Below are 22873 nucleotides of genomic sequence, written 5' to 3' on the forward strand. Positions count from 1 at the left end.
GTATATAAACGCTGGATGAACCATTAATTCTTCATCTGCTCTAAGGGCAAGCGCACATGTTAATGTAATCTGTCAGTATAAATCACAAATGCTTGGGTGAGCCAGGGAAGGATCTTGGAAAAGGAGGAGACAAGAGGGTAAAGCTCAAGATTTTTATTCAAACTGACTTTTGAAAAAGTTTGGTAAACCTGGCGAGATCCCACAACGATGTAAAGTGAAAAATAGACCGTTGTCACTCCGTCTCTGCATCAGGAACTATTGCTCGTCGCCTGGGGCTTTTTGGTCACATTGTAAATACAGTTATTGCCACTTGTATGAATGAGCTTGCTGTTAAACTGCTCGGGCAGCAACTCATTGTGGAATTTAGCGGCCCCCTCTCTGTACTTCACATTAGAAGACAGGTAAATTGTGGTGTTTTCGTTACAGAGATGCAGCAGCGTCTGTAAAAGACTTGGAAATTGCGATGGGCTGTACACAATATCCGACCCCAGGATGAAATCATAGTCGGCTGGAAAGTTTCTCTGATCGTGACCCCAAGTAAGGGCACAGACTTTTGAACGGGGTCTGGAGCTGACTGGAATGTTAGCAGAGTATTCTATTTGCTTCAAAATGTCCGGTCTGTCCGTCATGGTGACATCGCCACCTGGCAAAAAGAATAAAATAACAATATCATTATCCCATCGTTTCCCTGTAGCAGGAGTTGCAACATACATTCTGGTCACGGGAAGGGAAAGAAAAGTAGAATTCTGTAAAGAAAAGGAAACTATCTGGGCAATTCGGTGCGAATGCCCTTGAGCCAGTCAGAAGCAGAATGGCCCATCGAGTTCGGAACACATGTTCTGAACTGGATTCGGGAAATTGAGATCACCCAAAGCGCGCCTGCTCTACAAGCGTTGGCTGCAATGCAGGTTTCACAAGAAGATCAAGTGAAATCAGATCTTTGAAAAATCATATCCATTTAAAAATATGACAGGGAGCAGCAATCCTTCTCTAATCGCGCCTGTCGGTTTCCATTTAATGCCGCTGTTAGTCTGTTGGGCAAGCAACCGTCGCGTTATTTTAGCAAGAATTTTCTCCAGCGTCTGATCATGTGGAAATAATCAGGTCTGCGAGCACTTTACAGAGAGTGTTATAATATTAGAGTACATCAGTCTGCCATTGCAGGCCGGCTCAAGCCGATTGAGCCTAAGTGTGTCCTTTGAAGACAGAAAGTGAGTACTGCGGTAGGTAACTTAACTCCGCAATTCCACTGGCATTTATAGAGAATTCTTGTTCGGTACGAAAAACAACCAGATGCCCAGCTTTTAAACACGAGTAATGGCTTAGTCTTGGCTAATCCAATGATTCTCATCAAGCAAATAGAATAAAATGGACAGGAACATATTCAGAACCTGCACCCGCGTTCCTGTAAGTACTTTTTCATGAATGTAACTTTTAAACAAGCACATATTGAGTACTATTGAGTGCTGCGCGGAAAATTCTTAACATCATTGAAACAACCGATCAATATATTCGGAATCCGGTTAAGTAGATTTGGCGCAACAATATTTAACTCAGATGACGTCCCATGGATTAGGGTGCAGTGCAGCAATGAGTGAAGGTGCTAGTGACATCTAGTGGCGGGGCATCAATCTAACAGGAACTTCAAATACCACCCTATTGGCAGATTCCCGGATTGAATCCTTTCTCTGCCGTCTGGGTCAATATTCACGTAGATTTAATCATTAAACTTCAACAATCGTCCAGTGAATGCTTCCCGGGTCATTATAGAATAATGTTTTTGCATCGTTTCTTTTGTTACTGTGGCAGCACGAGTGCCGGATTTCTTGAATCCCTCCAATGTCTATGCTGATCAGCTTGAATCCTATGGTGGTGCTGCTGAGTGTGGAGATCCACCGAGTTCACAAAGGTGGAACAAGACAAGAGTTTAAAAATCTTTCCCACCTTTCCTGAAAACAAATAGTTTAAAGGGAGGAGAAAGTAGCAAAGGGGCATTGATAGATTTAATGAGTGCAGAACTGTGGCAAATGGAATTCAACGTGGGGAAATCTGAGGCCACTTTGGACCTATGAAAGATAGATCAGAGTATTTTATAAGTGACAAGAAGCTGGCAACTGTTGTAGAGCAGAGACATTCAGGGGTCCATACACAGAAATCACTGAAAATTGGAGGACAGGTACAAAAAATTATTTAACTGGCGAGTGGAATGTTATCCTGTATCTCAAGAGGATTGAAACACGAAGGGATAGAAGTTATGCTGCAGTTGTATAAAGCTCTGGTTAGACAGCTCCTGGAGCACTGCATTCCATTCTGGGAACCGCACCTCAGGAAGGCTATATTGGACTTGGAGAGGGTACAGCACAGATTCACCAGGATAATGCCAGTGTTACATTATGATGACAGGGTACATAGACTAGTCTTATATTCCCCTGAGTATGAAGATTAAGGGGTGAGCTAATTGAGGTGTTAGCATTAAAGAATTGGATAGGGTAGATAGAGGTCATTTATTTCTTCTGGTGGAGGAGTCCAGACCAAGGAGCATAACCTTAGACTGAGAGCTAGGGCATTCAGGGATGATGTCAGGAAGCAATTCTTCACAAGGATGTTAGTGGAAATCTAAAATTCGCTCCCCCAATAGACAGCTGAGGCCAGGGGTCAATTGAAAATTTCAAAACTGAGATTGATAGATTTTGCTTAGGCAAGGATATTAAGGGCTATGGAACCAATGTGGATTACTGGTGTTAAAATATAGATCAGCTGTGATCTAATTGAATGGAGGAACAGACTCGAGGGCTAACTGACCTAATCCTGTTCCTATAGTCCTTATTGTCACTCTATGGGTAAACACCTTGAAGGGGAAGTATGCACTTCGCAAAATAATTAGAGAGGAAAAAAAGACGAATAATAATAATAGGAGTAACGACTACGAATAGTTGTTATAGCGCAATGCACTACAAATAATTACTGTAGGAGTAACGACTAGGATAGCTAACTATAGGGACATGCACGAATAATAGTAAGTATTGCGATCAGCTCTATAACTGTACCTATAGATTAATACAGTAACTCGAGGGGTAAGCTCTATGAACAATATGTGGAATGTTAAGCACTGTGAATAGTAAATAAGTGGGTAGGTATTGTGAGCATTAACTATTGTAGTAAGGTGCATGAAATATAACTATAGGGATCTGCGCTTTAATTAGTAAGTAGAGGGATAAATACTCTGAATAGTGACTGCAGAATTAACTTACCCAGCAGCACCGCTAAAATGCCCACAATCCCGGTGCCAGATCCCAGTTCAAGCACCTTCTTCCCAGTAAAATTAATCTTCTCATCGTGAAAGTACTGACAAAGGACAAGACCCTGAAAAAACACACTCATATAAAGATAATTATTTACAAGGTACACAAAGCACGAGGACAATTTTGGAAGAGGGAGGTAAGGATGATTGGTGCGGAAATTGTTCAAAGGCCAATCAGGCACCTTCGTGTTGGAAGGTCGGAGCAAACTCGGCAGAGTCCTGCAAGCAGGTCCTCTTCCCAACCTCTCGGGTTTAGTGGGGAGTGGATCTACGCAGAATCAAGGAAAGGAGAGATATATAATGGAAAGCGGAGTGATCCAATCCGACTATCGCCACTCCTCCCCTGAGGTATTTACAAATAATATATCCATCTTACACAGCTGTGTTCACTGTGGGAGCAGTGTGGGTGTCCGAGGAAAGAGCAATTAGAATTTCCAGATAAAGAGTTAGACTGCAGTTATCCTGTATTGCCGGTCTGAGGCGATGGAAGTAGACTCTGAATGTGCAGCGAAAGAACAGTAGAAGCAGGACACTGCCATCAACGGCACACAGTTCACGTGACATGATCTAATGGAATGAAGGACATCGCTGGTCGACAGCGTGTTGGACTATTTGTGTCATTCAACATCAAAAGGTTACTTTCTACTGAAGGAAAGTGGTCATTGCGGGCTGCCCCTTTAATTGGATTTATATACTCGGTGGCGAAAGTGGCTTATTTGCTGGCAGCCTTGGCCACCAAGGTAAAACCCTCTGGTCAGTGAGTCAGAAGGATTCTGGTTAATATCCCACTGGAACTGCCACTAAGCAACGGCAATGGTGAGAGGATAAAGAGCGGCCGAGAGCGGACCTGAATTAAAGCCGTGGCAGCGGAGAGAGGATAAAGAGCGGCTGAGAGCGGACATGAATTAAAGCAGCGGCAGCGGTGGCACGCCGATTCATAAACAACAAAAAGGGAGTTACTTCACAGGAGAGCTGGTAGGTGATTGGTTGGTGAGTATTACAGCTTTTTCTGCTCTCTAATTTAGGGAAGTGGGTTAAATTAAGAGTTGAGAATTTGTAACTTGCTAGTACTTATTAAATAAATAACTTAAACTAGATAAAATAATCAAATGATAAAACTAAAATATCGATTAAATAAAAGCTTTAACTAATTAATTAATAAATAAAACAAGGTTAGCGATGGTAGGGCAGGTGGTGTGTCATAACTGCAGCATAAGAACATAAGAACATAAGAAGTAGGAGCAGTAGTAGGCCAAACGGCCCCTTGGGCCTGCTCCGCCATTCAATAGGATCATGGCTGATCCAAATCTAGACTCACGTCCACTTCCCTGCCCTCTCCCCGTAACCCCTTATTCCCTTATCTGCTAGGAAACTGTCTATCTCCGTTTTAAATTTATTTAATGTCGCAGCTTCCACAGCTCTCTGAGGTAGCAAATTCCATAGATTTACCACCCTCTGAGTGAAGAAGTTTCTCCTCATCTCAGTTTTGAAACGGCAGCCCCTTATTCTAAGATTATGCCCCCAAGTTCTAGTCTCACCCATCAGTGGAAACATCCTCACCGCATCCACCCGATCAAGGCCCCTCACAATCTTATATGTTTCGATAAGATCGCCTCTCATTCTTCTGAATTCTAATGAGTAGAGGCCCAACCTACTCAACCTTTCCTCATAAGTGAACCCCCTCATAGAGTCATAGAGTCATAGAGTTTTACAGCACAGAAAGAGGCCCTTCGGCCCATCGTGTCTGCGCCGCCCATCCATCCCTGTCCAGTCTAATCCCATTTTCCAGCATTTGGTCCATAGCCTTGTATGCAATGGCATTTCAAGTGCTCATCCAAATGCTTCTTGAATGTTGTGAGGGTTCCTGCCTCCACCACCCTTTCAGGCATTGAGTTCCACATTCCAACCACCCTCTGGGTGAAAAAGTTCCTCCTCAAATCCCCTCTAAATCTCCTGCCCCTTACCCTGAATCTATGCCCCCTTGTTATTGACCCCCCCACTAAGGGGAAAAGTTCCTCTTTATCTACCCTATCTATGCCCCTCATTATTTTGTACACCTCAATCAGGTCCCCCCTCAGCCTTCTCTGCTCCAAGGAAAACAACTCCAGCCTGTCCAGCCTCTCTTCATAGCTGAGGCGCTCCATCCCAGGTAACATCCTGGTGAATCTTCTCTGCACCCTCTCCAAAGCAATCACATCCTTCCTATAGTGAGGCGACCAGAACTGCACACAGTACTCCAGCTGTGGCCTCACCAGCGTTTTGTACAGCTCCATCATAACCTCCCTGCTCTTATATTCTATGCCTCGGCTAATGAAGGCAAGTATCCCATATGCCTTTTTAACCACCTTATCTACCTGCTCCGCTGCCTTCAGGGATCTATGTACATGTACACCAAGGTCCCTCTGACCCTCTGTACTTCCTAGGGTCCTACCACTCATTGTGTATTCCCTTGCCTTATTTGTCCGTCCAAAATGCATCACCTCGCACTTTTCAGGGTTAAATTCCATTTGCCACTTTTCCGCCCATCTGACCAACCCGTTTATATCATCCTGTAGCCGGAGGCTTTCCTCCTCGCAATTTACCACCCCACCAATTTTCGTGTCATCTGCGAACTTACTGATCATACCTTTTACATTTTCATCCAAATCATTTATGTAGATCACAAACAATAAGGGACCCAGCACCGATCCCTGAGGTACCCCACTGGACACAGGCTTCCAGTCACAAAAGCAACCTTCGACCATCACCCTCTGCCTCCTGCCACTCAGCCAGTTTAGGATCCAACGCGCCAAGGCACCCTGGATCCCATGGGCTCTTACCTTCTTGACCAGTCTCCTATGTGGGACTTTGTCAAAAGCTTTACTGAAGTCCATGTACACCACATCCACAGCATTTCCCTCATCCACCCCACTAGTCACCCCCTCGAAAAATTCGATCAGATTTGTTAGACATGATTTACCCTTGACAAAGCCATGCTGACTATCCCCGATTAATCCTTGCCTCTCCAAGTGGAGATTAATTTTGTCCCTCAGAATTTTTTCCAATAATTTCCCCACCACAGATGTTAGACTCACTGGCCTGTAATTCCCTGGTTTATCCCTGCTACCCTTCTTGAATAATGGTACTACGTTAGCTGTTCTCCAGTCCTCTGGTACATCCCCTGTGGCCAGAGAGGTTCTGAAAATTAGTGTCAGAGCCCCTGCAATCTCCTCCCTTGCCTCCCACAGCAGCCTGGGATACATCTCGTCCGGGCCTGGGGATTTATCCACTTTTTGGCCCGGTAAAACCGCTAGCACCTCCTCCCTCTCGATGCTAATATGTTCAAGTATGTCACAGTCCCCTTGCCCGATTTCTATGTCTGCATCGTCTTTCTCCATAGTGAACACAGATGCAAAAAATTCATTTAAAACCCCGCCTACATCCTCTGGCTCTACACACAGATTGCCACTTTGGTCCCTAATGGGCCCTACCCTTTCCCTGGTTATCCTCTTGCCCTTAATATACTTATAAAACATCTTAGGATTTTCCTTTATTTTGCTTGCCAGTGTTATTTCATGGCCCCTCCTCGCCCTCCTAATTTCTTTTTTAAGTATGCCCCTGCACTTTTTATACTCCTCTAGGGCTTCTTCTGTCTTTAGTCTTTTGTAACTGCCAAAAGCCCCCCTCTTATTTCTAATGCATTTTTGTATATCCCTTGTCATCCAAGGTTCCCTTTGCTTGTTGGTCCCACCCTTGACCTTTACAGGAACATGTTGGCGTTGTACTCTCTCTATTTCCCTTCTGAAAGTCTCCCACTGTTTTGATGTGGATTTTCCTATAAGCAGCTGCTCCCAGTCCACTTTGGCCAGATCCTGCCTTATCATATTAAAATCGGCCTTCCCCCAATTTAGAACCCTTATTTCCGGGCCGTCTTTGTCTTTTTCCATGACCACCTTAAATCTCCGGAATCAGCCGAGTGAACCTTCTCTGAACTGCCTCGAGAGCAAGTATATCTTTTCTTAAATATGGAAACCAAAACTGTAGGCAATATTCCAGGTGTGGGCCTCACCAGTAACCTGTATAACTGAAGCAAGACTTCCCTGTTTTTATACTCCATCCCCCTTGCAATAAAAGCCAAGATTCCATTGGCCTTCCTGATCACCTGCTGTACCTGCATACTAACCTTCTGTGTTTCATGAACCAGGACCCCCAGATCCGCTTGTACTGTAGCACTTTGCAGTTTCTCTCCATTTAGATAATAACTTGCTCTTTGATTTTTTCTGTCAAAGTGCATAACCTCACACTTTCCAACATTATATTCCATCTGCCAAATTTCTGCCCACTCACTTAGCCTGTCTATGTCCTTTTGCAGTTTTTTTATGTCCTCCTCACTCACTGCTTTCACCCCCATCTTTGTATCGTCGGCAAACTTGGATACGTTGCACTCAGTCCCCTCCTCCAAATCATTAATATAGATTGTAAAGAGTTCGGGTCCCAGCACTGACCCCTGCGGAACACCACTAGTCACTGATGGCCAACCCGAGAATGAACCATTTATCCCAACTCTTTGTTTTCTGTTAGATAGCCAACCTTCCACCCATGCCAGTATATTACCCCCATCCCGTGATTTTTTTATCTTGTGCAGGCATCTTTTGTGTGGCATCTTGTCAAATGCCTTTTGGAAGTCCAAATACACCACATCCACTGGTTCCCCTTTATCCACCCTGTTTGTTACATCCTCAAAGAATTCGAGCAAATTTGTCAAACATGACTTCCCCTTCATAAAACTCTGTACGATTAAATTATGCTTATCCAAATGTCCTGCTACTGCTTCCTTAATAATGGACTGTAACATTTTAGCAACCACAGATGTTAAGCTAACTGGTCCATAGTTTCCAGCCTTTTGTCTACCTCCCTTTTTAAATAAGGGCGTTACATTAGCAGTTTTCCAATCTGCTGGGACCTTTCCTGAATCCACGGAGTTTTGGAAAATTACCACCAATGCATCCGCAATTCCTACCGCTACTTCTCTCAAGACCCTAGGATGTAAGCCATCAGGTCCAGGGGTTTTATCCACCTTAAGTCCCATTATCTTACCGAGTACCATCTTCTTAGTGATTTTAATCGTGTTTAGCTCCTCCCCCCCCCCATAGCCCCCTGTTTGCCCAGTGTTGGGATATTTTTAGTGTCTTCTACTGTAAAGACTGATACAAAATATTTGTTCAGCGTTTCTGCCAACTCCATGTTCCCCACCACTAATTTCCGGGTCTCGTCCTCTAAGGGACCAACAGCATGTGGGAGTTTGTGGAGAGCATCACGATCCTGAGCAACCACATCTGCAGTAAGTGTCTGCAACTGGAGGAACTTCAGCTCACAATTGTTGAGCTGGAGTACGAGCTGCAGATATTGCGATACATCAGGGAGGGGGGAGAGTTACCTGGACATTTTGTTCCAGGGGGCAGTCACACCCTTTAGGACAAGTAGCACTTTAGAGTTCGTCAGTGGTCAAGGCGGGTGTGACCGTGAATCAGGAAGGTATGGGTTCTCAGATATGTAATGATGGCAGAGCCTCAGCCCTGGATCTGGTCCAACCGCTATGAGGTACTTGCTACCTGTATGGATGAGGAACAGGACGGCAGGGAGGATGGGCAAACTACCCAGGCACCATGATACAGGGGGCCTTCCAAGTAGGGGGAGAAGGAAGGAATTTGGTAGCAGTAGGGGACAGTATAGTCAGGGGGATAGATATTATTCTCTGCAGCCTTGAAAGAGAGTCCCGAAGGCTGTGTTGCCTGCCTGATGCCAGGGCTAAGGAGTGCTCCTCGTGGCTGGAGAAGAACCTGGAGAGGGAAGGGAGGATCCAGTTGTCGTGGTCCATATAGGAGACAATGACATAGATAGAACTAAGAATGAGGTACTGCTGAGGGAGCTTCAGGAGCTAGGGTCTAAATTAATAAGCAGAACCTCAAGGGTATTAATCTCTGGATTACTACCTGAGCCACGTGCAAACTGGCATAGGGTCAAGCAGATCAGAGAGTTAAATGTGTGGCTCAAAGCATGGTGTGGGAAGAAGGGGTTTCAATTCAAGGGGCACTGGCACCAGTACTGGGGAAAGAGGGAGCTGTTCCTGTGGGATGGACTTCACTTAAACCGGACTGGGACCAGTGTCCTGGCGAATCAAATAACTAGGGCTGTACATAGGGCTTTAAACTAAAAAAGGGGGGAGGGGAGAGATGAGGGAAAATTTAGAAATCCAAAGAGAAAGGTCAAGGCAATAGAGCAGTGCAGCGATTTGGGTGAAAATAAGCAGAGTGTGGCAGGAAGGGACAGAGAGTTTAAAAGCAGCAGTGCAGCAGAGAATAAGATCAAAGCAGGGACCAATAGTAAACAAATTAAATTAAAAGCTCTTTATCTGAAAGCATGAAGCATTCATAACAAGATAGATGAACTAGTGGCACAAATAGAGATACATAGGTTCGATCTGATAGCTGTAGTGTCCGTGTGTTGATAAAGATACTGAAGACAGGAGTTGGTTCATAGGTGTTTACTAAGCAAAGTCTGGGGGGGTGTTCTAACGGATATACACAATATACAGGCTTATATAGCCCGAGTGGCCATTACCGGCATTACAGCACACCTGGGGCTCTTAAAGGCACATACACTACAATTCCTCCCCTTTTAGTTAACCAGTACATCATATTTTAAGTAATTATTAATTACATGTTATAAGAAAAATAATATACACATTGCGGTAGTTAATTAATTATAAGTCAGTCTCTCAGGAGGCTTCCTGACTCGGTCCGGATAATGCCTCGGGGGTGTAGTAGTTTCTGGTGGTGTAGTAGGTTCTTTTGGCAAGGCTGATTCGGCTTGAATGCCAGTGTCGGGTTCATCGGGTTCCAGTACCACCGGATCAGAGGTAGATATGGGTATCTCTACTTCATCATTAGACGTATAGAGTTGTGGTGTAGGTTGTCCCTTTTTGGATGACTTTATGATTTGGTCAGCATGGCGCCTTATTATGCTTTCTCCGATGTCCACGGTATACATCAGTGGTCCTAGTCGTGTGCAGATAGTTCCAGGCTGCCATTTCTCGGTACGGTAGTCCCGGGCCAAAACTTGTTGACCTAGCTGGAAGGTTCTAGTTGGCCTTTCATTCATGCCTTGAAACTGCCGGTTCTCCACGTCCCTTCTGATGTTGGGCTTGACCAAATCCAGCCGGCATCTTAGGTTTCTATTGAAGAACATCATGGCGGGAGTTTGGTTGGTAACCATATGTGTTGCATTCCTGTATGCGAATAAGAAGTTATCCACCTTGTGCTGAAGTTTTATGTCTTCATTACCCATGGCCTTTATGGCCTTCTTGAAGGTCTGGACAAACCTTTCAGCCAATCCATTGGTGGCGGGATGGTATGGGGCGGATGTGTAGTGCTTAACCCCATTGTTTTTTAAGAACTTTCTGAATTCTTCAGACACAAATTGCGGTCCATTATCAGAACACATCTGTTCCGACAGCCCATTCCTGGCAAATATGGTCCTTAATACTGTGATGGTTTTTTCCGCGGTGGTGGAGGACATCTTTATTACCTCTGGCCACTTGGAGTGTGCATCAACCGCGATTAAGAACATTGAGTCCATAAATGGACCAGCAAAGTCGATGTGCACCCTTTGCCAGGGAGATGAGGGCCACTCCCATGGATGTAGAGGGGCTTGTGGTGGAGCGTTTTGGACCTTCTGGCATCCTAGGCAGCTCTTGGTCATTTCTTCGATGTCTCCATCGATACCTGGCCACCATACAAACGCCCTAGCTAGGTTCTTCATTTTCACTCCACCCAGATGCCCCTCGTGAAGCTCCTTTAGCACTTTATCCTGGAGTTTGGGTGGAATCACCACTCTGGATCCACACATCAAGGTTCCTTGGCACACTGACAACTGTTCTCTTCTTTGCGAGAATGCTGGCAACAGTGGTTTGCCATGTGCTGGCCATCCCTTCACTGTTAAATCATAGACCCGTGAGAGAGTCGGTTCATTTCTCGTCTCCCTTTCAATGGCAGAATTTGTTACTGGTAGACATTCCACTATGGTAGAGTGGAACATCTCTACTGGGTCTACTGTAGGTGCCTCTTCTACTGTTGGCAACGGTAGGTGCGATAAACCGTCAGCATTCCCATGCTGTTTTGATCCTTTGTATTCTATGTTGTATTGGTGTGCCCCTAGAAAAAGGGACCACCTCTGTAGCCTTTGTGCTGTCATAATGGGAACACCCTTTTTAGGGTTGAATATGGAGATTACAAGGTAAATTTTTGTCCGTGTAGGTAATGGCGGAATTTCTTCACTCCCCATACCAGGCTGAATGCTTCCCTGTCGATTTGGGCATAGTTATGCTCAGCTGAGTTTAATGAGCGTGACGCAAAAGCTATCGGCCATTCTGAGCCATCAGGAAATTTATGGGATAATACTGCTCCTATGCCGTAAGGGGATGCATCGCACGCCAGTCTGATTGGCAGTGATGGGTTGTAATGAGCCAAAACTTCTTCGGATGTGATTAAGTCTTTGCATTTATGGAAGGCACGTTTACAGTCTTCGTTCCATTCCCAAATCACTCCTGTTTGTAGAAGTTCATTAAGAGGGTGTAGAAGAGTTGATAAGTTCGGTAAAAATTTATGATAGTAATTTATTAATCCCAGGAACGACCTTAATTGTGAAACATTTTCAGGTGCTGGGGCTTTTATGACCGCTTCAATTTTTTCAGGTGACTTATGCAACCCTTCATTATTAATTATGTGGCCACAATATGATATCTGATTTTGGAAAAATTCGCACTTGGGGTGATTTGCTCGTAGGCCCCGTTCTTTCAGCCTAGTGAGCACCTGCTCCAAATTGGCAAGGTGCTCGTTGTCATTTTATCCTGTTACAAGGATGTCGTCTAGGTAGCATTGAGTCCCCGGAATCCCTTGCAGGCCTTGCTCCATAGCTCTTTGCCAGATAGCTGGAGCTGATGCTACTCCAAAAACCAGTTGATTGTACTGGTACAGGCCTTTGTGTGTGTTTATCGTGAGATACTTTTTAGAGGCCTCCTCAACCTGCATCTGTAGATATGCCTGTGCCAAGTCAATTTTGGTGAAACGTTTCCCTCCGGATAGTGAGGCGAAAATATCTTCTATCCTCGGAAGAGGATACTGTACTGTGTGAAGGACCGGGTTTACAATCACCTTGAAGTCTCCACAGATGCAAATTTTTCTCTGTTCTTCAGATTTATCATTATTTAATGCTTTTTCCATGACTGGAACGATGGGTGTTGCCCACTCGCTCCAATCTATTTTGGATAATACGCCTGCCTTTTCCAAATTCTCCAGCTGTGCCTCGACTGCTGGACGAATTGCGTATGGCACCGGTCTTGCCTTAAAAAATTTGAGAATTGCTGCATCTTCCACTTTTATTGAGGCGGTGTTGCCTTTCAAGGTTCCTAGTTTCTCTTGAAACACTTCTTTGGCGTTGGCCAAGATGTCTTTTAACCGTTCAGGTATGATGCCATCATTGTTTATTTTCTTACTGGTCACCTTCAGTGCCTGAATGGAGTGCCAGTCTAAATGTATCTTTCTGATCCATTCACGTCCCAACAACGGTGGACCACCATCTTGTAGAATGTATAAATACAACTTTTGTATTTCTTTGCCGTTGTATACAACAGGCACCCTTATTTTTCCTTTGGGGTATACTTTCTGCCCCGTATATGTTTTTAAGATAATGGATGTGTCTTTTAGAGGTATATGCAAAAATAGCCTCTCCTAATCCCGTCGATTTATTACGGTTAGAGCTGATCCTGTATCTAGCTCCATTTTAACAGGGGACACTGCTATCGTGAGGGTAACCCAAATGGTTTGGTAATCATCTTTGGCAAGTACATTATGTAATTTGAGACAGCTTAGTCTCTTGTTTTCGGAGTCGCTATCACTCTTCTGGTCTTCGGAGCTACTGTCCGTCATCATTTGTACCTTCCTGTACTTTCCTTTATTGATTTTTTTCTGTCTGTGGATTTTTCTTGTCCAGATCGGCATACCCGTGCAATGTGTCCAATCTTTCCGCATTGCCTGCATGCTTTGTCCTTGAACCAGCAGTCCTTCTGGTTATGGGTGGATCTGCCGCAGCTATAACATCTTTTGAAACCCTGTGTCATTTCATGGGTGCCGAAGTTCTGTGTCTTTTGTTGTATCTCTGCAGCTCCTCTTGCTGCTGCTTCGTAGGATACAGCCATACTGAAAGCTTTGTCCAATGTTAAATCTTTTTCAGAAAGCAGCCTTTTTTGTGTTCCTTCACTTAAGAGACTGCAAACGAATTTGTCTCGAAGATAATCTGCTAGTCCTGCCCCGAATTGGCAGTACTTTGATAGCTTTCTTAATTCGGTTAGGTAATCAGTGTTACTTTCATTCTTGTGTTGATTTCTCTTGAAGAATTTGAATCGTTCCGCTTTCAGCAGCGGTGTTGGGTTTAAGTGCTCCTGCAGGGTATCAACTATTTCTTTAAAATTCTTGTCCTTTGGTTTAGCTGGAGTGATTAAATTTTGTAACAGCCCATATGCCTTTGCACCCATAAGGTTCAGCAGTACTGAAACTTTTTTTTCATCTTCTATTCCATTTGCAGTGCAATATACCTCTACTCTTTCCACGTATGTGATCCAATCCTCTATTTTGCTATCAAAAGCATCAATATTGCCAGACTTAGGCATTTCAGAAAAGATATGGCGCTTCCAGCACTTTCCCGCCGCTGCTGCCGATGACAACGCTGTTGCCCGCGGTTTCCGTTCTTTGTTTTTTTATTTGTTTACTGTTGGAGACTCGTTCCCGCCGGACTTTCTCTGCAGTTCTGAATGCTGACCTGCTTGCCGCGCCGGCCATCTCCCGAGTGCTCCCTCCCAGTCCGTTATTGCTTGCCTCCGATTTTGCTGCCTGTCTCAGCTGTAGAGCCAGCCGCTGGAGCCCCAGCCTGATGCCCAGGAAGGATTAGCGCAGTACCTGCCACCAGCTTGGCCAGCTGGTGAAACCACAGCTTCTCTCACTTTCTTGAGTCTTCTGGACGCCCGAGGAATCGATGTCCTGGAGGTGCTGCCAAATTGCAGGTAAGTCCGTTTCCACTTCGTCGCCACTGTAGTGTCCGTGTGTTGATAAAGACACTGAAGACAAGAGTTGGTTCATAGGTGTTTACTAAGCAAAGTCTGGGGGGGCTTCTAACGGATATACACAATATACAAGCTTATATAGCCCGAATGGCCATTACCGGCATTACAGCACACCTGGGGCTCTTAAAGGCACATACACTACAATAGCCAGTACAGAGATGTGGTTGCAAGGTGACCAAGGTTGGGAACTAAATTATTATGTGGAATAATGAAACGGCAAATATGTTAAACAAATATTTTGTATCTGTCTTCACAGCAGAAGACACAAGAAGCATACCAAAAATGGTGGGGAATGAAGGGTCTAATGAGGGTGAGGAACTTCAGGTAATTAATGTAAGTGGAGAAAAAGTACTAGAGAAACTAATGGGACTAAAAGCTGACAAGTCCCCTGGACCTAATGGCCTACATCCTAGGGTTCTAAAAGAGGTGGCTGAAGAGATAGTGGATACACAGGTTTTGAGTTTCCAATATTCCTTAGATTCTTGAATGGTCCCAGCGGATTGGAGGATCACAAATGTAACACTGCTAGTCAAGAAAGGAGGGAGAGAGAAAACAGCGAACTACAGGCCAATTAGCCTGACATCAGTCATCGGGAAAATGCTGGAATCCATTGTTAAGGAAGTGGTATCAGGGCACTTAGAAAATCATAACATGATTAGGCAGAGTCAACATGGTTTTATAAAAGGGAAATCTTGTTTGACAAATTTGTTAGCGTATTTTGAGGATGTAACTAGCAGGGTAGGTAAAGGGGAACCAGTGGATGTAGTATATTTGGATTTCAGTAAGAACGTAAGAACATAAGAAATAGGAGCAGGAATAGGCCATTTGGCCCCTCGAGCCTGCCCTGCCATTCAATTACATCATGGCTGATATGAACTTGGCCTCAACGCCACTTTCCCGCCCACTCCCCATAACCCTTGATTCACCTGTAGCTCAAATATATGTCTATCTCCACCTTGAATGCATTCAATGACTCCGCCTGCACAACTCTCTGGGGTAGAGAATTCCAAAGATTCATGACCCTCTGAGAGAAGAAATTCCTCCTCATCTCCATCATAAATGGGTGACCCCTTATCCTGAAACTATGCTCCCTAGTTCTAGATTCTCCCACGAGGGGTAACATCCTCCCTGCATTATCCTGTCAAGCCCCCTCAGAATCTTATATGTTTCAATAAGATCCCCTCTCATTCGTCTAAACTCCAATGAGTATAGGCCCAACCTGCTCAACCTTTCTTCATAAGACAAGCCCTACATCTCAGGAATTAACCTAGTGAACCTTCTCTGCCCTGCCTCCAATGCAAGTATATCCCTCCTAAAATAAGGAGACCAAAACTGCACACAATACTCCAGGTGTGGACTCGCCAGCGCCCTGTACAGTTGTAGCAAGACTTCCCTAACTCTTTGTGTTTCCTGTACGAGGACCCCCAAGATCCCTCTGTACCACAGCATTTTGTAGTCTCCCTCTATTTAAATAATAATTTATTTTTTATTTTTGCTACCAAACTGGATAATCTCACATTATCCCACATTATACTCCATCTGCCAAATTTTTACCCACTCACTTAACGTATCTGCATCCCTTTGCAGACTTTTGTCCTCCTCACAACTTGATTTCCCACCTCTCTTTGTATCATTAGCAAATTTGGCTACAGTACACACGGTCCCTTCATCCAAGTCATTAATATATATTGTAAGTAGTTGAGGCCCCAGCACTGATCCCTGTGGCACCATACTTGTTACAGTTTGCCAACCTGAAAATGACTCATTTATCCCGACTCTCTGTTTTATGTTAGTTAGCCAATCCTCTATCCATGCTGATATATTACCCCAACCCTGTGAGCTCTTATCTTGTGCAGTAACCTTTTATGTGGCACCTTATCGAATGCCTTCTGGAAATCCAAACATACTACATCTACTGGTTCCCCTTTATCCACCCTGCTCGATACATCCTCAAAGAGGTCTAGTAAATTTGTCAAACACGATTTCCCTTTCATAAAACCATGTTGACACTGCTTGATTGTATTATGATTTTCTAAATCTCCTGCTATTACTTCCTTAATAATGGATTCCAGCATGTTCCGAATGACAGACATTGGGCAAACTGGTTTATATTTTCCTGCTTTCTGCATCCCTCCTTTCCTGAATAGGGGAGTTACATTTGCGGTTTTCCAATCTGCTGGAACCTCTCCAGAACCTAGGGAATTTTCGTAGATTACAACCAACGCATCCACTATCTCTGCAGCCACATCTTTTAAGACCCTAGGATGTAGGCCATCAGGTCCAGGGGACTTGTCAGCCTTTTGTCCCATTAGTTTAACTAGTACTTTTTCTCTAGTGATAGTTATTGTTTTAAGTTCCTCCCTCAGTATAGCCCCTTGATTATCAATTATTATTGGGATGCCATGTTCAACCATCAAGACCAATACAAAATATTTGTTCAAAGCCTCTGCTGCTTCCCATTATTAATTCCCCAGTCTCATCCTCTGAGGGACCAAAGTTAACTTTAGCTGCTCTCTTACTTTTTATAAACCTGTGGAAGCTCTTACTCTCTGTTTTTATAATTTTTGCTAGTTTACTTTCGCAATCTATCTTCTCCCTCATTATTGTTTTTGTAGTCATCATTTGCTGGTTTCCAAAAGGCATTCGATAAGGTGCCACATAAAAGGTTATTATACAAGATTAGGGCTCATGGGGTTGGGGTAATATAGTAGCATGGATTGAGGATTGGTTAATAGACAGAAAACAGAGAGTAGGATTAAACAAATCTTTTTCAGGTTGGTAGGCAGTAACTAGTGGGGTGCCGCAATCATCAATCTTGGGGCCTCAGCTAATTACAATCTATGTTAATGACCAGATGAAGGGAGTGAGTGTAATGTATCCAAGATTGCTGATGATACAAAGCTAGGTGGGACAGTAGGTTGTGAGGAGAACACAAAGTCTGCAAAGGGATATAGATAGACTAAGTGAGTGGGCAGTAAGGTGGCAGATAGAGTATAATGTAGGAAAATGTGAGGTTATTCATTTTGATAGGGAGAATAGAAAAACAGCATATTCTTTGAATGGAGAGAAATCTTCAAATGTTGGTGCTCTCAGAAACACAGAAAGCTAGCTTGCAGGTACAGCAAGCAATTAGGCAGGAAATGGCATGTTGGCCTTTATTGCAAGGGGGTTGGAATATAAGAGTAAGGAAGTCTTGCTGCAAATGTACAGGGCCTTGGTGAGACCAAACCTGGAGTACTGTGCACAGTTATGGTCTCCTTTTCTAAGGAAGATATATTTGCCTTGGAGGCGGTACAATGAAGGTTCACTAGATTGATTCGTGAGTTGAGAGGGCTCTACTATGATGAGAGATTATGTAGAATGGGTCTATACTCTCTGGAGTTTAGAACAATGAGAGGTGATCTCATTGAAACATGCAAGATTCTGAAGGGGATTGACAGGATAGATGATGAGAGGTTGTTTCCCCTGGCTGGAGTGTCTAGAACTAGGGGGCATAGTCTCAGAATAAGGGGTAGGCCATTTAAGACCGAGATGAGGAGGAAGTTTTTCACTCAGAGGGTTGTGAGTCTTTGGAATTTTCTGCCTCAGAGGGCTGTGAATGCTGAGTCTCTGAGTATATTCAAGACTGAAATAGATAGATTTTTGAACTCTAGGGGAATCAAGGGATATGGAGCTCGGGCGGGTAAGTGGAGTTGAGATCGATGATCAACCATGATCTTATTGACTGGTGGAGCAGGCTCGAGGGGCCGTATGGCCTACTCCTGCTCCTATTTGTTATGCTCTTATGAGGACTTGAGAACGTAATTCAGCCAGACCCTTCAATACAGCACCGAGGGCCGCTGCGGAGGGTCAGAGGCCAGATTTCGGATGAGACGTTCAACGTCCGCCCTCTCAGGCGGATGCAATCGGCTGCATGGCGCCATTCAATGACGAGCAGAGGAGTTGCCCTGGCCAACATTTATCCCTCAGCCATCATTACGAACACTGAGCTGGTCTTTTATCTCATTGCTGTTTGTGGGGCCTGCCGGGTTTCCCTACATGACAACAGTGTCAACGCTTCAGAAGTATTTCACCGCTTGGAGATCAGATTGCGGTGTCCTTTGATCGTGCAAGGCGCTATATAAATAAAAACAATCTTTCGATATTGCTTTGTGCCTATTGTGTTTCGTGTGCCCTAATCTGAGGAGATATTTTTTTGCTTTTCAAGTAAATCGTGTAAATAGTAATTATGCCGCCAACGGTCAGATGCAGACTGTGACACGCCCGCCTTCGGGTTGATCAGACATGTGGAAATCCTTCAGAAATCTAGAGCACAGCGTTACTGCAAAAAGACAAGTGCTAACAAGAAGCTGTGGGGTCTAAGATGTGTACACTCAGATCGCAAGGAAGCCAGTTTAGAAATCCCAGATTAAATCATTACTACACAGCGCCCAGGAGATCCGCGTTGCCAAGCCAAGAGTTGGGACATCACTCTCCATTGAGGGGCTGGTACCATTCTGTCTCGGAATCAGACCGGGAGCTGACTCTGGAGACATGCACCTACCTACACCCGCTTCCAATCCATGCGAGTGTAGCCAAAACTGCAACGATAAATAAGTCGGGAGTTTACATTTAACCCCGAACAATACATTTGTAAAAGTCCACTAGACTTACAGGTCCCCAGACAAAAGCAGAAACGCCTATGAAAGCTCCTTTAAACATCGTGATCTTTAAAGGGTGTCCACTAAACTCATACTCCTTCTCCTCCAACTCCTTGGGGAGATTCTCGTCCTCGGTGCTGCTCATTCTCTCTGATTTCAAACGGACTCTCTTCGATCTCCAAGAAGATTCCTTCCGGTCCCGGATGTGGATTTCGGTCAGTTTCAGCCCCACGTGTCCACTCCAAGATGTTATCTCGATTTTAAAAAGACGTTAAAGAAACCTGTAATGTAGAAAGGCAGCGCGACATTTAATTGTGTTTTAAATCTCAGACTATCACAGGAAGACCCACAGCAAAGCACAAGGGGTCTCCTTTTACTATAAAATGGATACAAAATGGATACAACTGTTAAATAAAAGAATTCACCAGATTCAGCATAAACCCAACAGTGCCCGTTGAACCCAACAAGGAGCAGCGCTGTTTAAATGGAGACACCATTACATACCTAAACAAACCTTTATCTACTGGTCAGTTGCGGAGGGACAAGGAGTAGGTGTAGAGCGCGGGAGGGAAAGTAGCCACACCCAAAGTACAGGAGAGAAAGAACAACAGAAGAAGTTGAGCTGAAGTTGAGTGAGTGGGCAGGAGTATAATTTGCAAACCAGGGAAATTAAATAGAAATATTCAGAGAGACCGACATAGATTCAACTAAAGGACCGTTAAGGCTGTTAAAGAAAGACTGGCATTTATATAGCGCCTTTCACGACCACCAGAAGTCTCAAAGCACTTTACAGCCAATGAAGTACTTTTGAAGTGGAGTCATTAAGAACATAAGAACATAAGAAGTAAGAGCAGGAGTGGGCCATACAGCCCCTAGAGCCTGCTCCGCCATTCAATAAGATCATGGCTGATCATCGACCTCAACTCCACTTTCCTGCCGGATCTCTATATCCCTTGATTCCCCTAGAGTCCAAAAATCCATCTATCTCAGCCTTGAATATACTCAAAGACTCAGAATCCACAGCTCCCTGGGGCAGAGAATTCCTAAGATTCACAAACCTCTGAGTGAAGAAATTCCTCCTCATCTCGGTCTTAAATGGCCTACCCCTTATCCTGAGACTATGCCCCCTACTTCTAGACACTCCAGCCAGGGGAAACAACCTCTCAGCATCTACCTTGTCAATCCCCTTCAGAATCTTGTATGTTTCAAAGAGATCACCTCTCATTCTTCTAAACTCCAGAGAGTATCGGCACATTCTACACAATCTCTCATCATAGGAGAGCTCTCTTATCCCAGGAATCAATCTAGTGAATCTTCATTGTACCGCCTCCAAGTCAAACACATCCTTCCTTAGATAAGGGGACCAAAACTGTGCACAGTACTCCAGGTGTGGTCTCACCAAGGCCCTGTACTATGTCACTGCTGTAATGTGGGAAACGCGGCAGCCAATTTGTGCACAGCAAGTCCCACAAACAGCAATGTGATACTGACCAGATAATCTTTTGTTGTTATCTTGGTCGAGGGATAAATATTGGCCAGTTCACCGGGGATAACCCAGTAAGGCACTTACCTTACGAATCTGGCCCTTCTCCTCTCTATTTACCTGCCGGGTTTCATGAGGCCCGGGAATCCCGGCCAGAATGGGTTAGAAATAAATATCTTGTTAAAAAGGAGGCACCAAAACTCCTTCAAAGCTTTTATGGAGGACCCGGCTCCTGAGAATGCATTGGCCGCTCACCGCTATTAAAACCGGCAGCGGGACGGTTCGAGGCCGGTTTGAAATTTGTTAGATTTGAACTTCACACCCGACCCAAAATCCACCCATTTTGGGGGTTAAAATTACTCCCTTGGTTTTCTTAAGGGGTTATATTAATTACTGTGGTTGTTCGGTGTTTGTTTTGCAGCGAATACAAATGTCTTTAAAATACGTTGGTGAAAACGTATTGGATTTACTGATAGCAGTTTCATCGGGTTAAATTTCAGACAATTTGTGTTCCGCCTACACACCAGGCACTTTCCAAACCCGAGAAATGATGCCCACAGACTTTATCCCCGCTGAAATGTTGCCCTCCAGACAAGTCAGAAACACGGCAGGTGCAAAGCCTTTAATTATAAAGGGGGAGAAATAGAAGGAGAACTAGCATAAAGAAAGAAATGGAAAGGGAGAAATGGAAGAACAAACTGCGATCTTGACCAGTGAGGTCACAAATACTGAATCCATTTCAAAACTGTAACGGAAATCCGTCAACGGCAGCTGGGTGATTTGAGCTGCGGTCCTGGGTACAGGAAGGATTCCAATAATAATCTGGTGATTTCTCTTAATTTAAAACGCATCTGCTCCAGTCAGAGCCCACATTCTGATAACAAGGAAGTTAAGTTTTAAATATAAGCTAACAATTCCACCTTTTACTTTCCAATCCGTGAATCAAAAGTGGTGAATTCCAAACTTCACCTCGTTATGCACATCCTAATGTGACAGTTTCCTTTCTTTATAAACGAGGTTTCAAATATATTGTCCGCCTCCCCCAGTCTTAATAGATGAGTTATTACGAGGCAAGATCTTTGTTAAAAGAAGTTAATTGTGAAATGTTGATCCTCAGATATAATAAGTTTATTACTCGAAGGAAGGAGATTCTCACTGAGAATTATCCCAATAATAGCATTAATAATCATTCCGATAATACTAATAATGAAACTATTAATTTTCTTTCTAATCCTTATACTACTAATATTATCCTTATATCCTAATAATATAATAATATATTTTATAGTCATTTCAATACTACTAATGTTATAAATGTTCCCGATAATGCTAATAATAAAACGTTTACATTTACTGCTTCTAACACTACAAATAATATATATATCAATTATTTAGTTATACTACTAATTAAATACTTTCATTAAATATTATTTCATGGAGAAGATGGCCTCGCAGCTCTCTCAGTCTCAGTAATTATTGAGCACTCCAGAGATAGAGCAGCGCAGGGGAATCGAGCAAAAGAATATCATTCAAAATTAAACAACAATAAAGAAGACGAAAAACTCACTTAAAGAGGCCTCACTGTTCCCGCAGTGATCTTTAATTCTCGTTGTTTCAGCCCACGTCCCTCCCACACTGACCCGAGGAGCACTGGAACAGCGCACAGTGAACTTGTGCTCCGTTTTTAACCTGTCAAAATCTCGCCAGAGTTTTAAACAGCCAGGTTTTATATAAGATGCCAACTGTGGACCAATGAGAAAAAATGCGTGAATTGGAAGTGTTGACAGAGCAGTCTGACGTGTTTCTTGGGATTGGGGGTGGGGGAGGGACAGTTTATTTTCCTGAACTAAATCCCTAGAACTAATGCCCCATTTCATTCACTTTGCCTCCAATTTCCACCCTTCCCTCACCTTCACATGGTCCATCTCTGACTCTTCCCTTCCCTTCCTCGACTTCTCCGTCTCCATCTCTGGGGATAGGTTATCGAACAATATTCACTACAAGCCCACTGACTCCCACAGCTACCTGGACTACACTTCCTCCCACCCCGCTTCCTGTAAGGACTCTATTCCATTCTCCCAGTTTCTCCGTCTCTGCCATATCTGCTCCGACGATGCCACCTTCCACACCAGTGCTTCAGACATGTCTTCCTTTTCCCGCAACTGAGGATTCCCCTCTACCGTGATTGACACTGCCCTCGACTGTGTCAGTTCTATCTCCCGCACTTCTGCCCTCACCCCTGCCCCTCCCTCCCGGAACCACGATAGGGTTCCCCTTGTCCTCACCTTTCACCC

The 22873-nt window shown here is 44.1% G+C and overlaps 1 protein-coding gene across 1 annotated transcript; it reads right to left on the minus strand.

Annotated features, from left to right (window-relative positions):
* Window positions 1-248: 248 nt before the first annotated feature.
* LOC147109663 (EEF1A lysine methyltransferase 3-like) lies at window positions 249-19241 on the minus strand. The gene is made up of 3 exons (XM_086002345.1): window positions 19110-19241; window positions 3252-3363; window positions 249-643 (listed from the first exon to the last, which is right to left on the minus strand). The coding sequence occupies exons 1-3, from the start codon at window positions 19239-19241 to the stop codon at window positions 249-251; spliced, it is 639 nt and encodes a 212-aa protein (XP_085858471.1).
* Between the last annotated feature and the right edge of the window lie 3632 nt (window positions 19242-22873).

The sequence above is a fragment of the Somniosus microcephalus genome, chromosome 12 (assembly GCF_052327205.1).
Source record: "Somniosus microcephalus isolate GS21.2 chromosome 12, FLI_Smic_1.0, whole genome shotgun sequence".
NCBI lineage: Eukaryota > Metazoa > Chordata > Chondrichthyes > Squaliformes > Somniosidae > Somniosus > Somniosus microcephalus.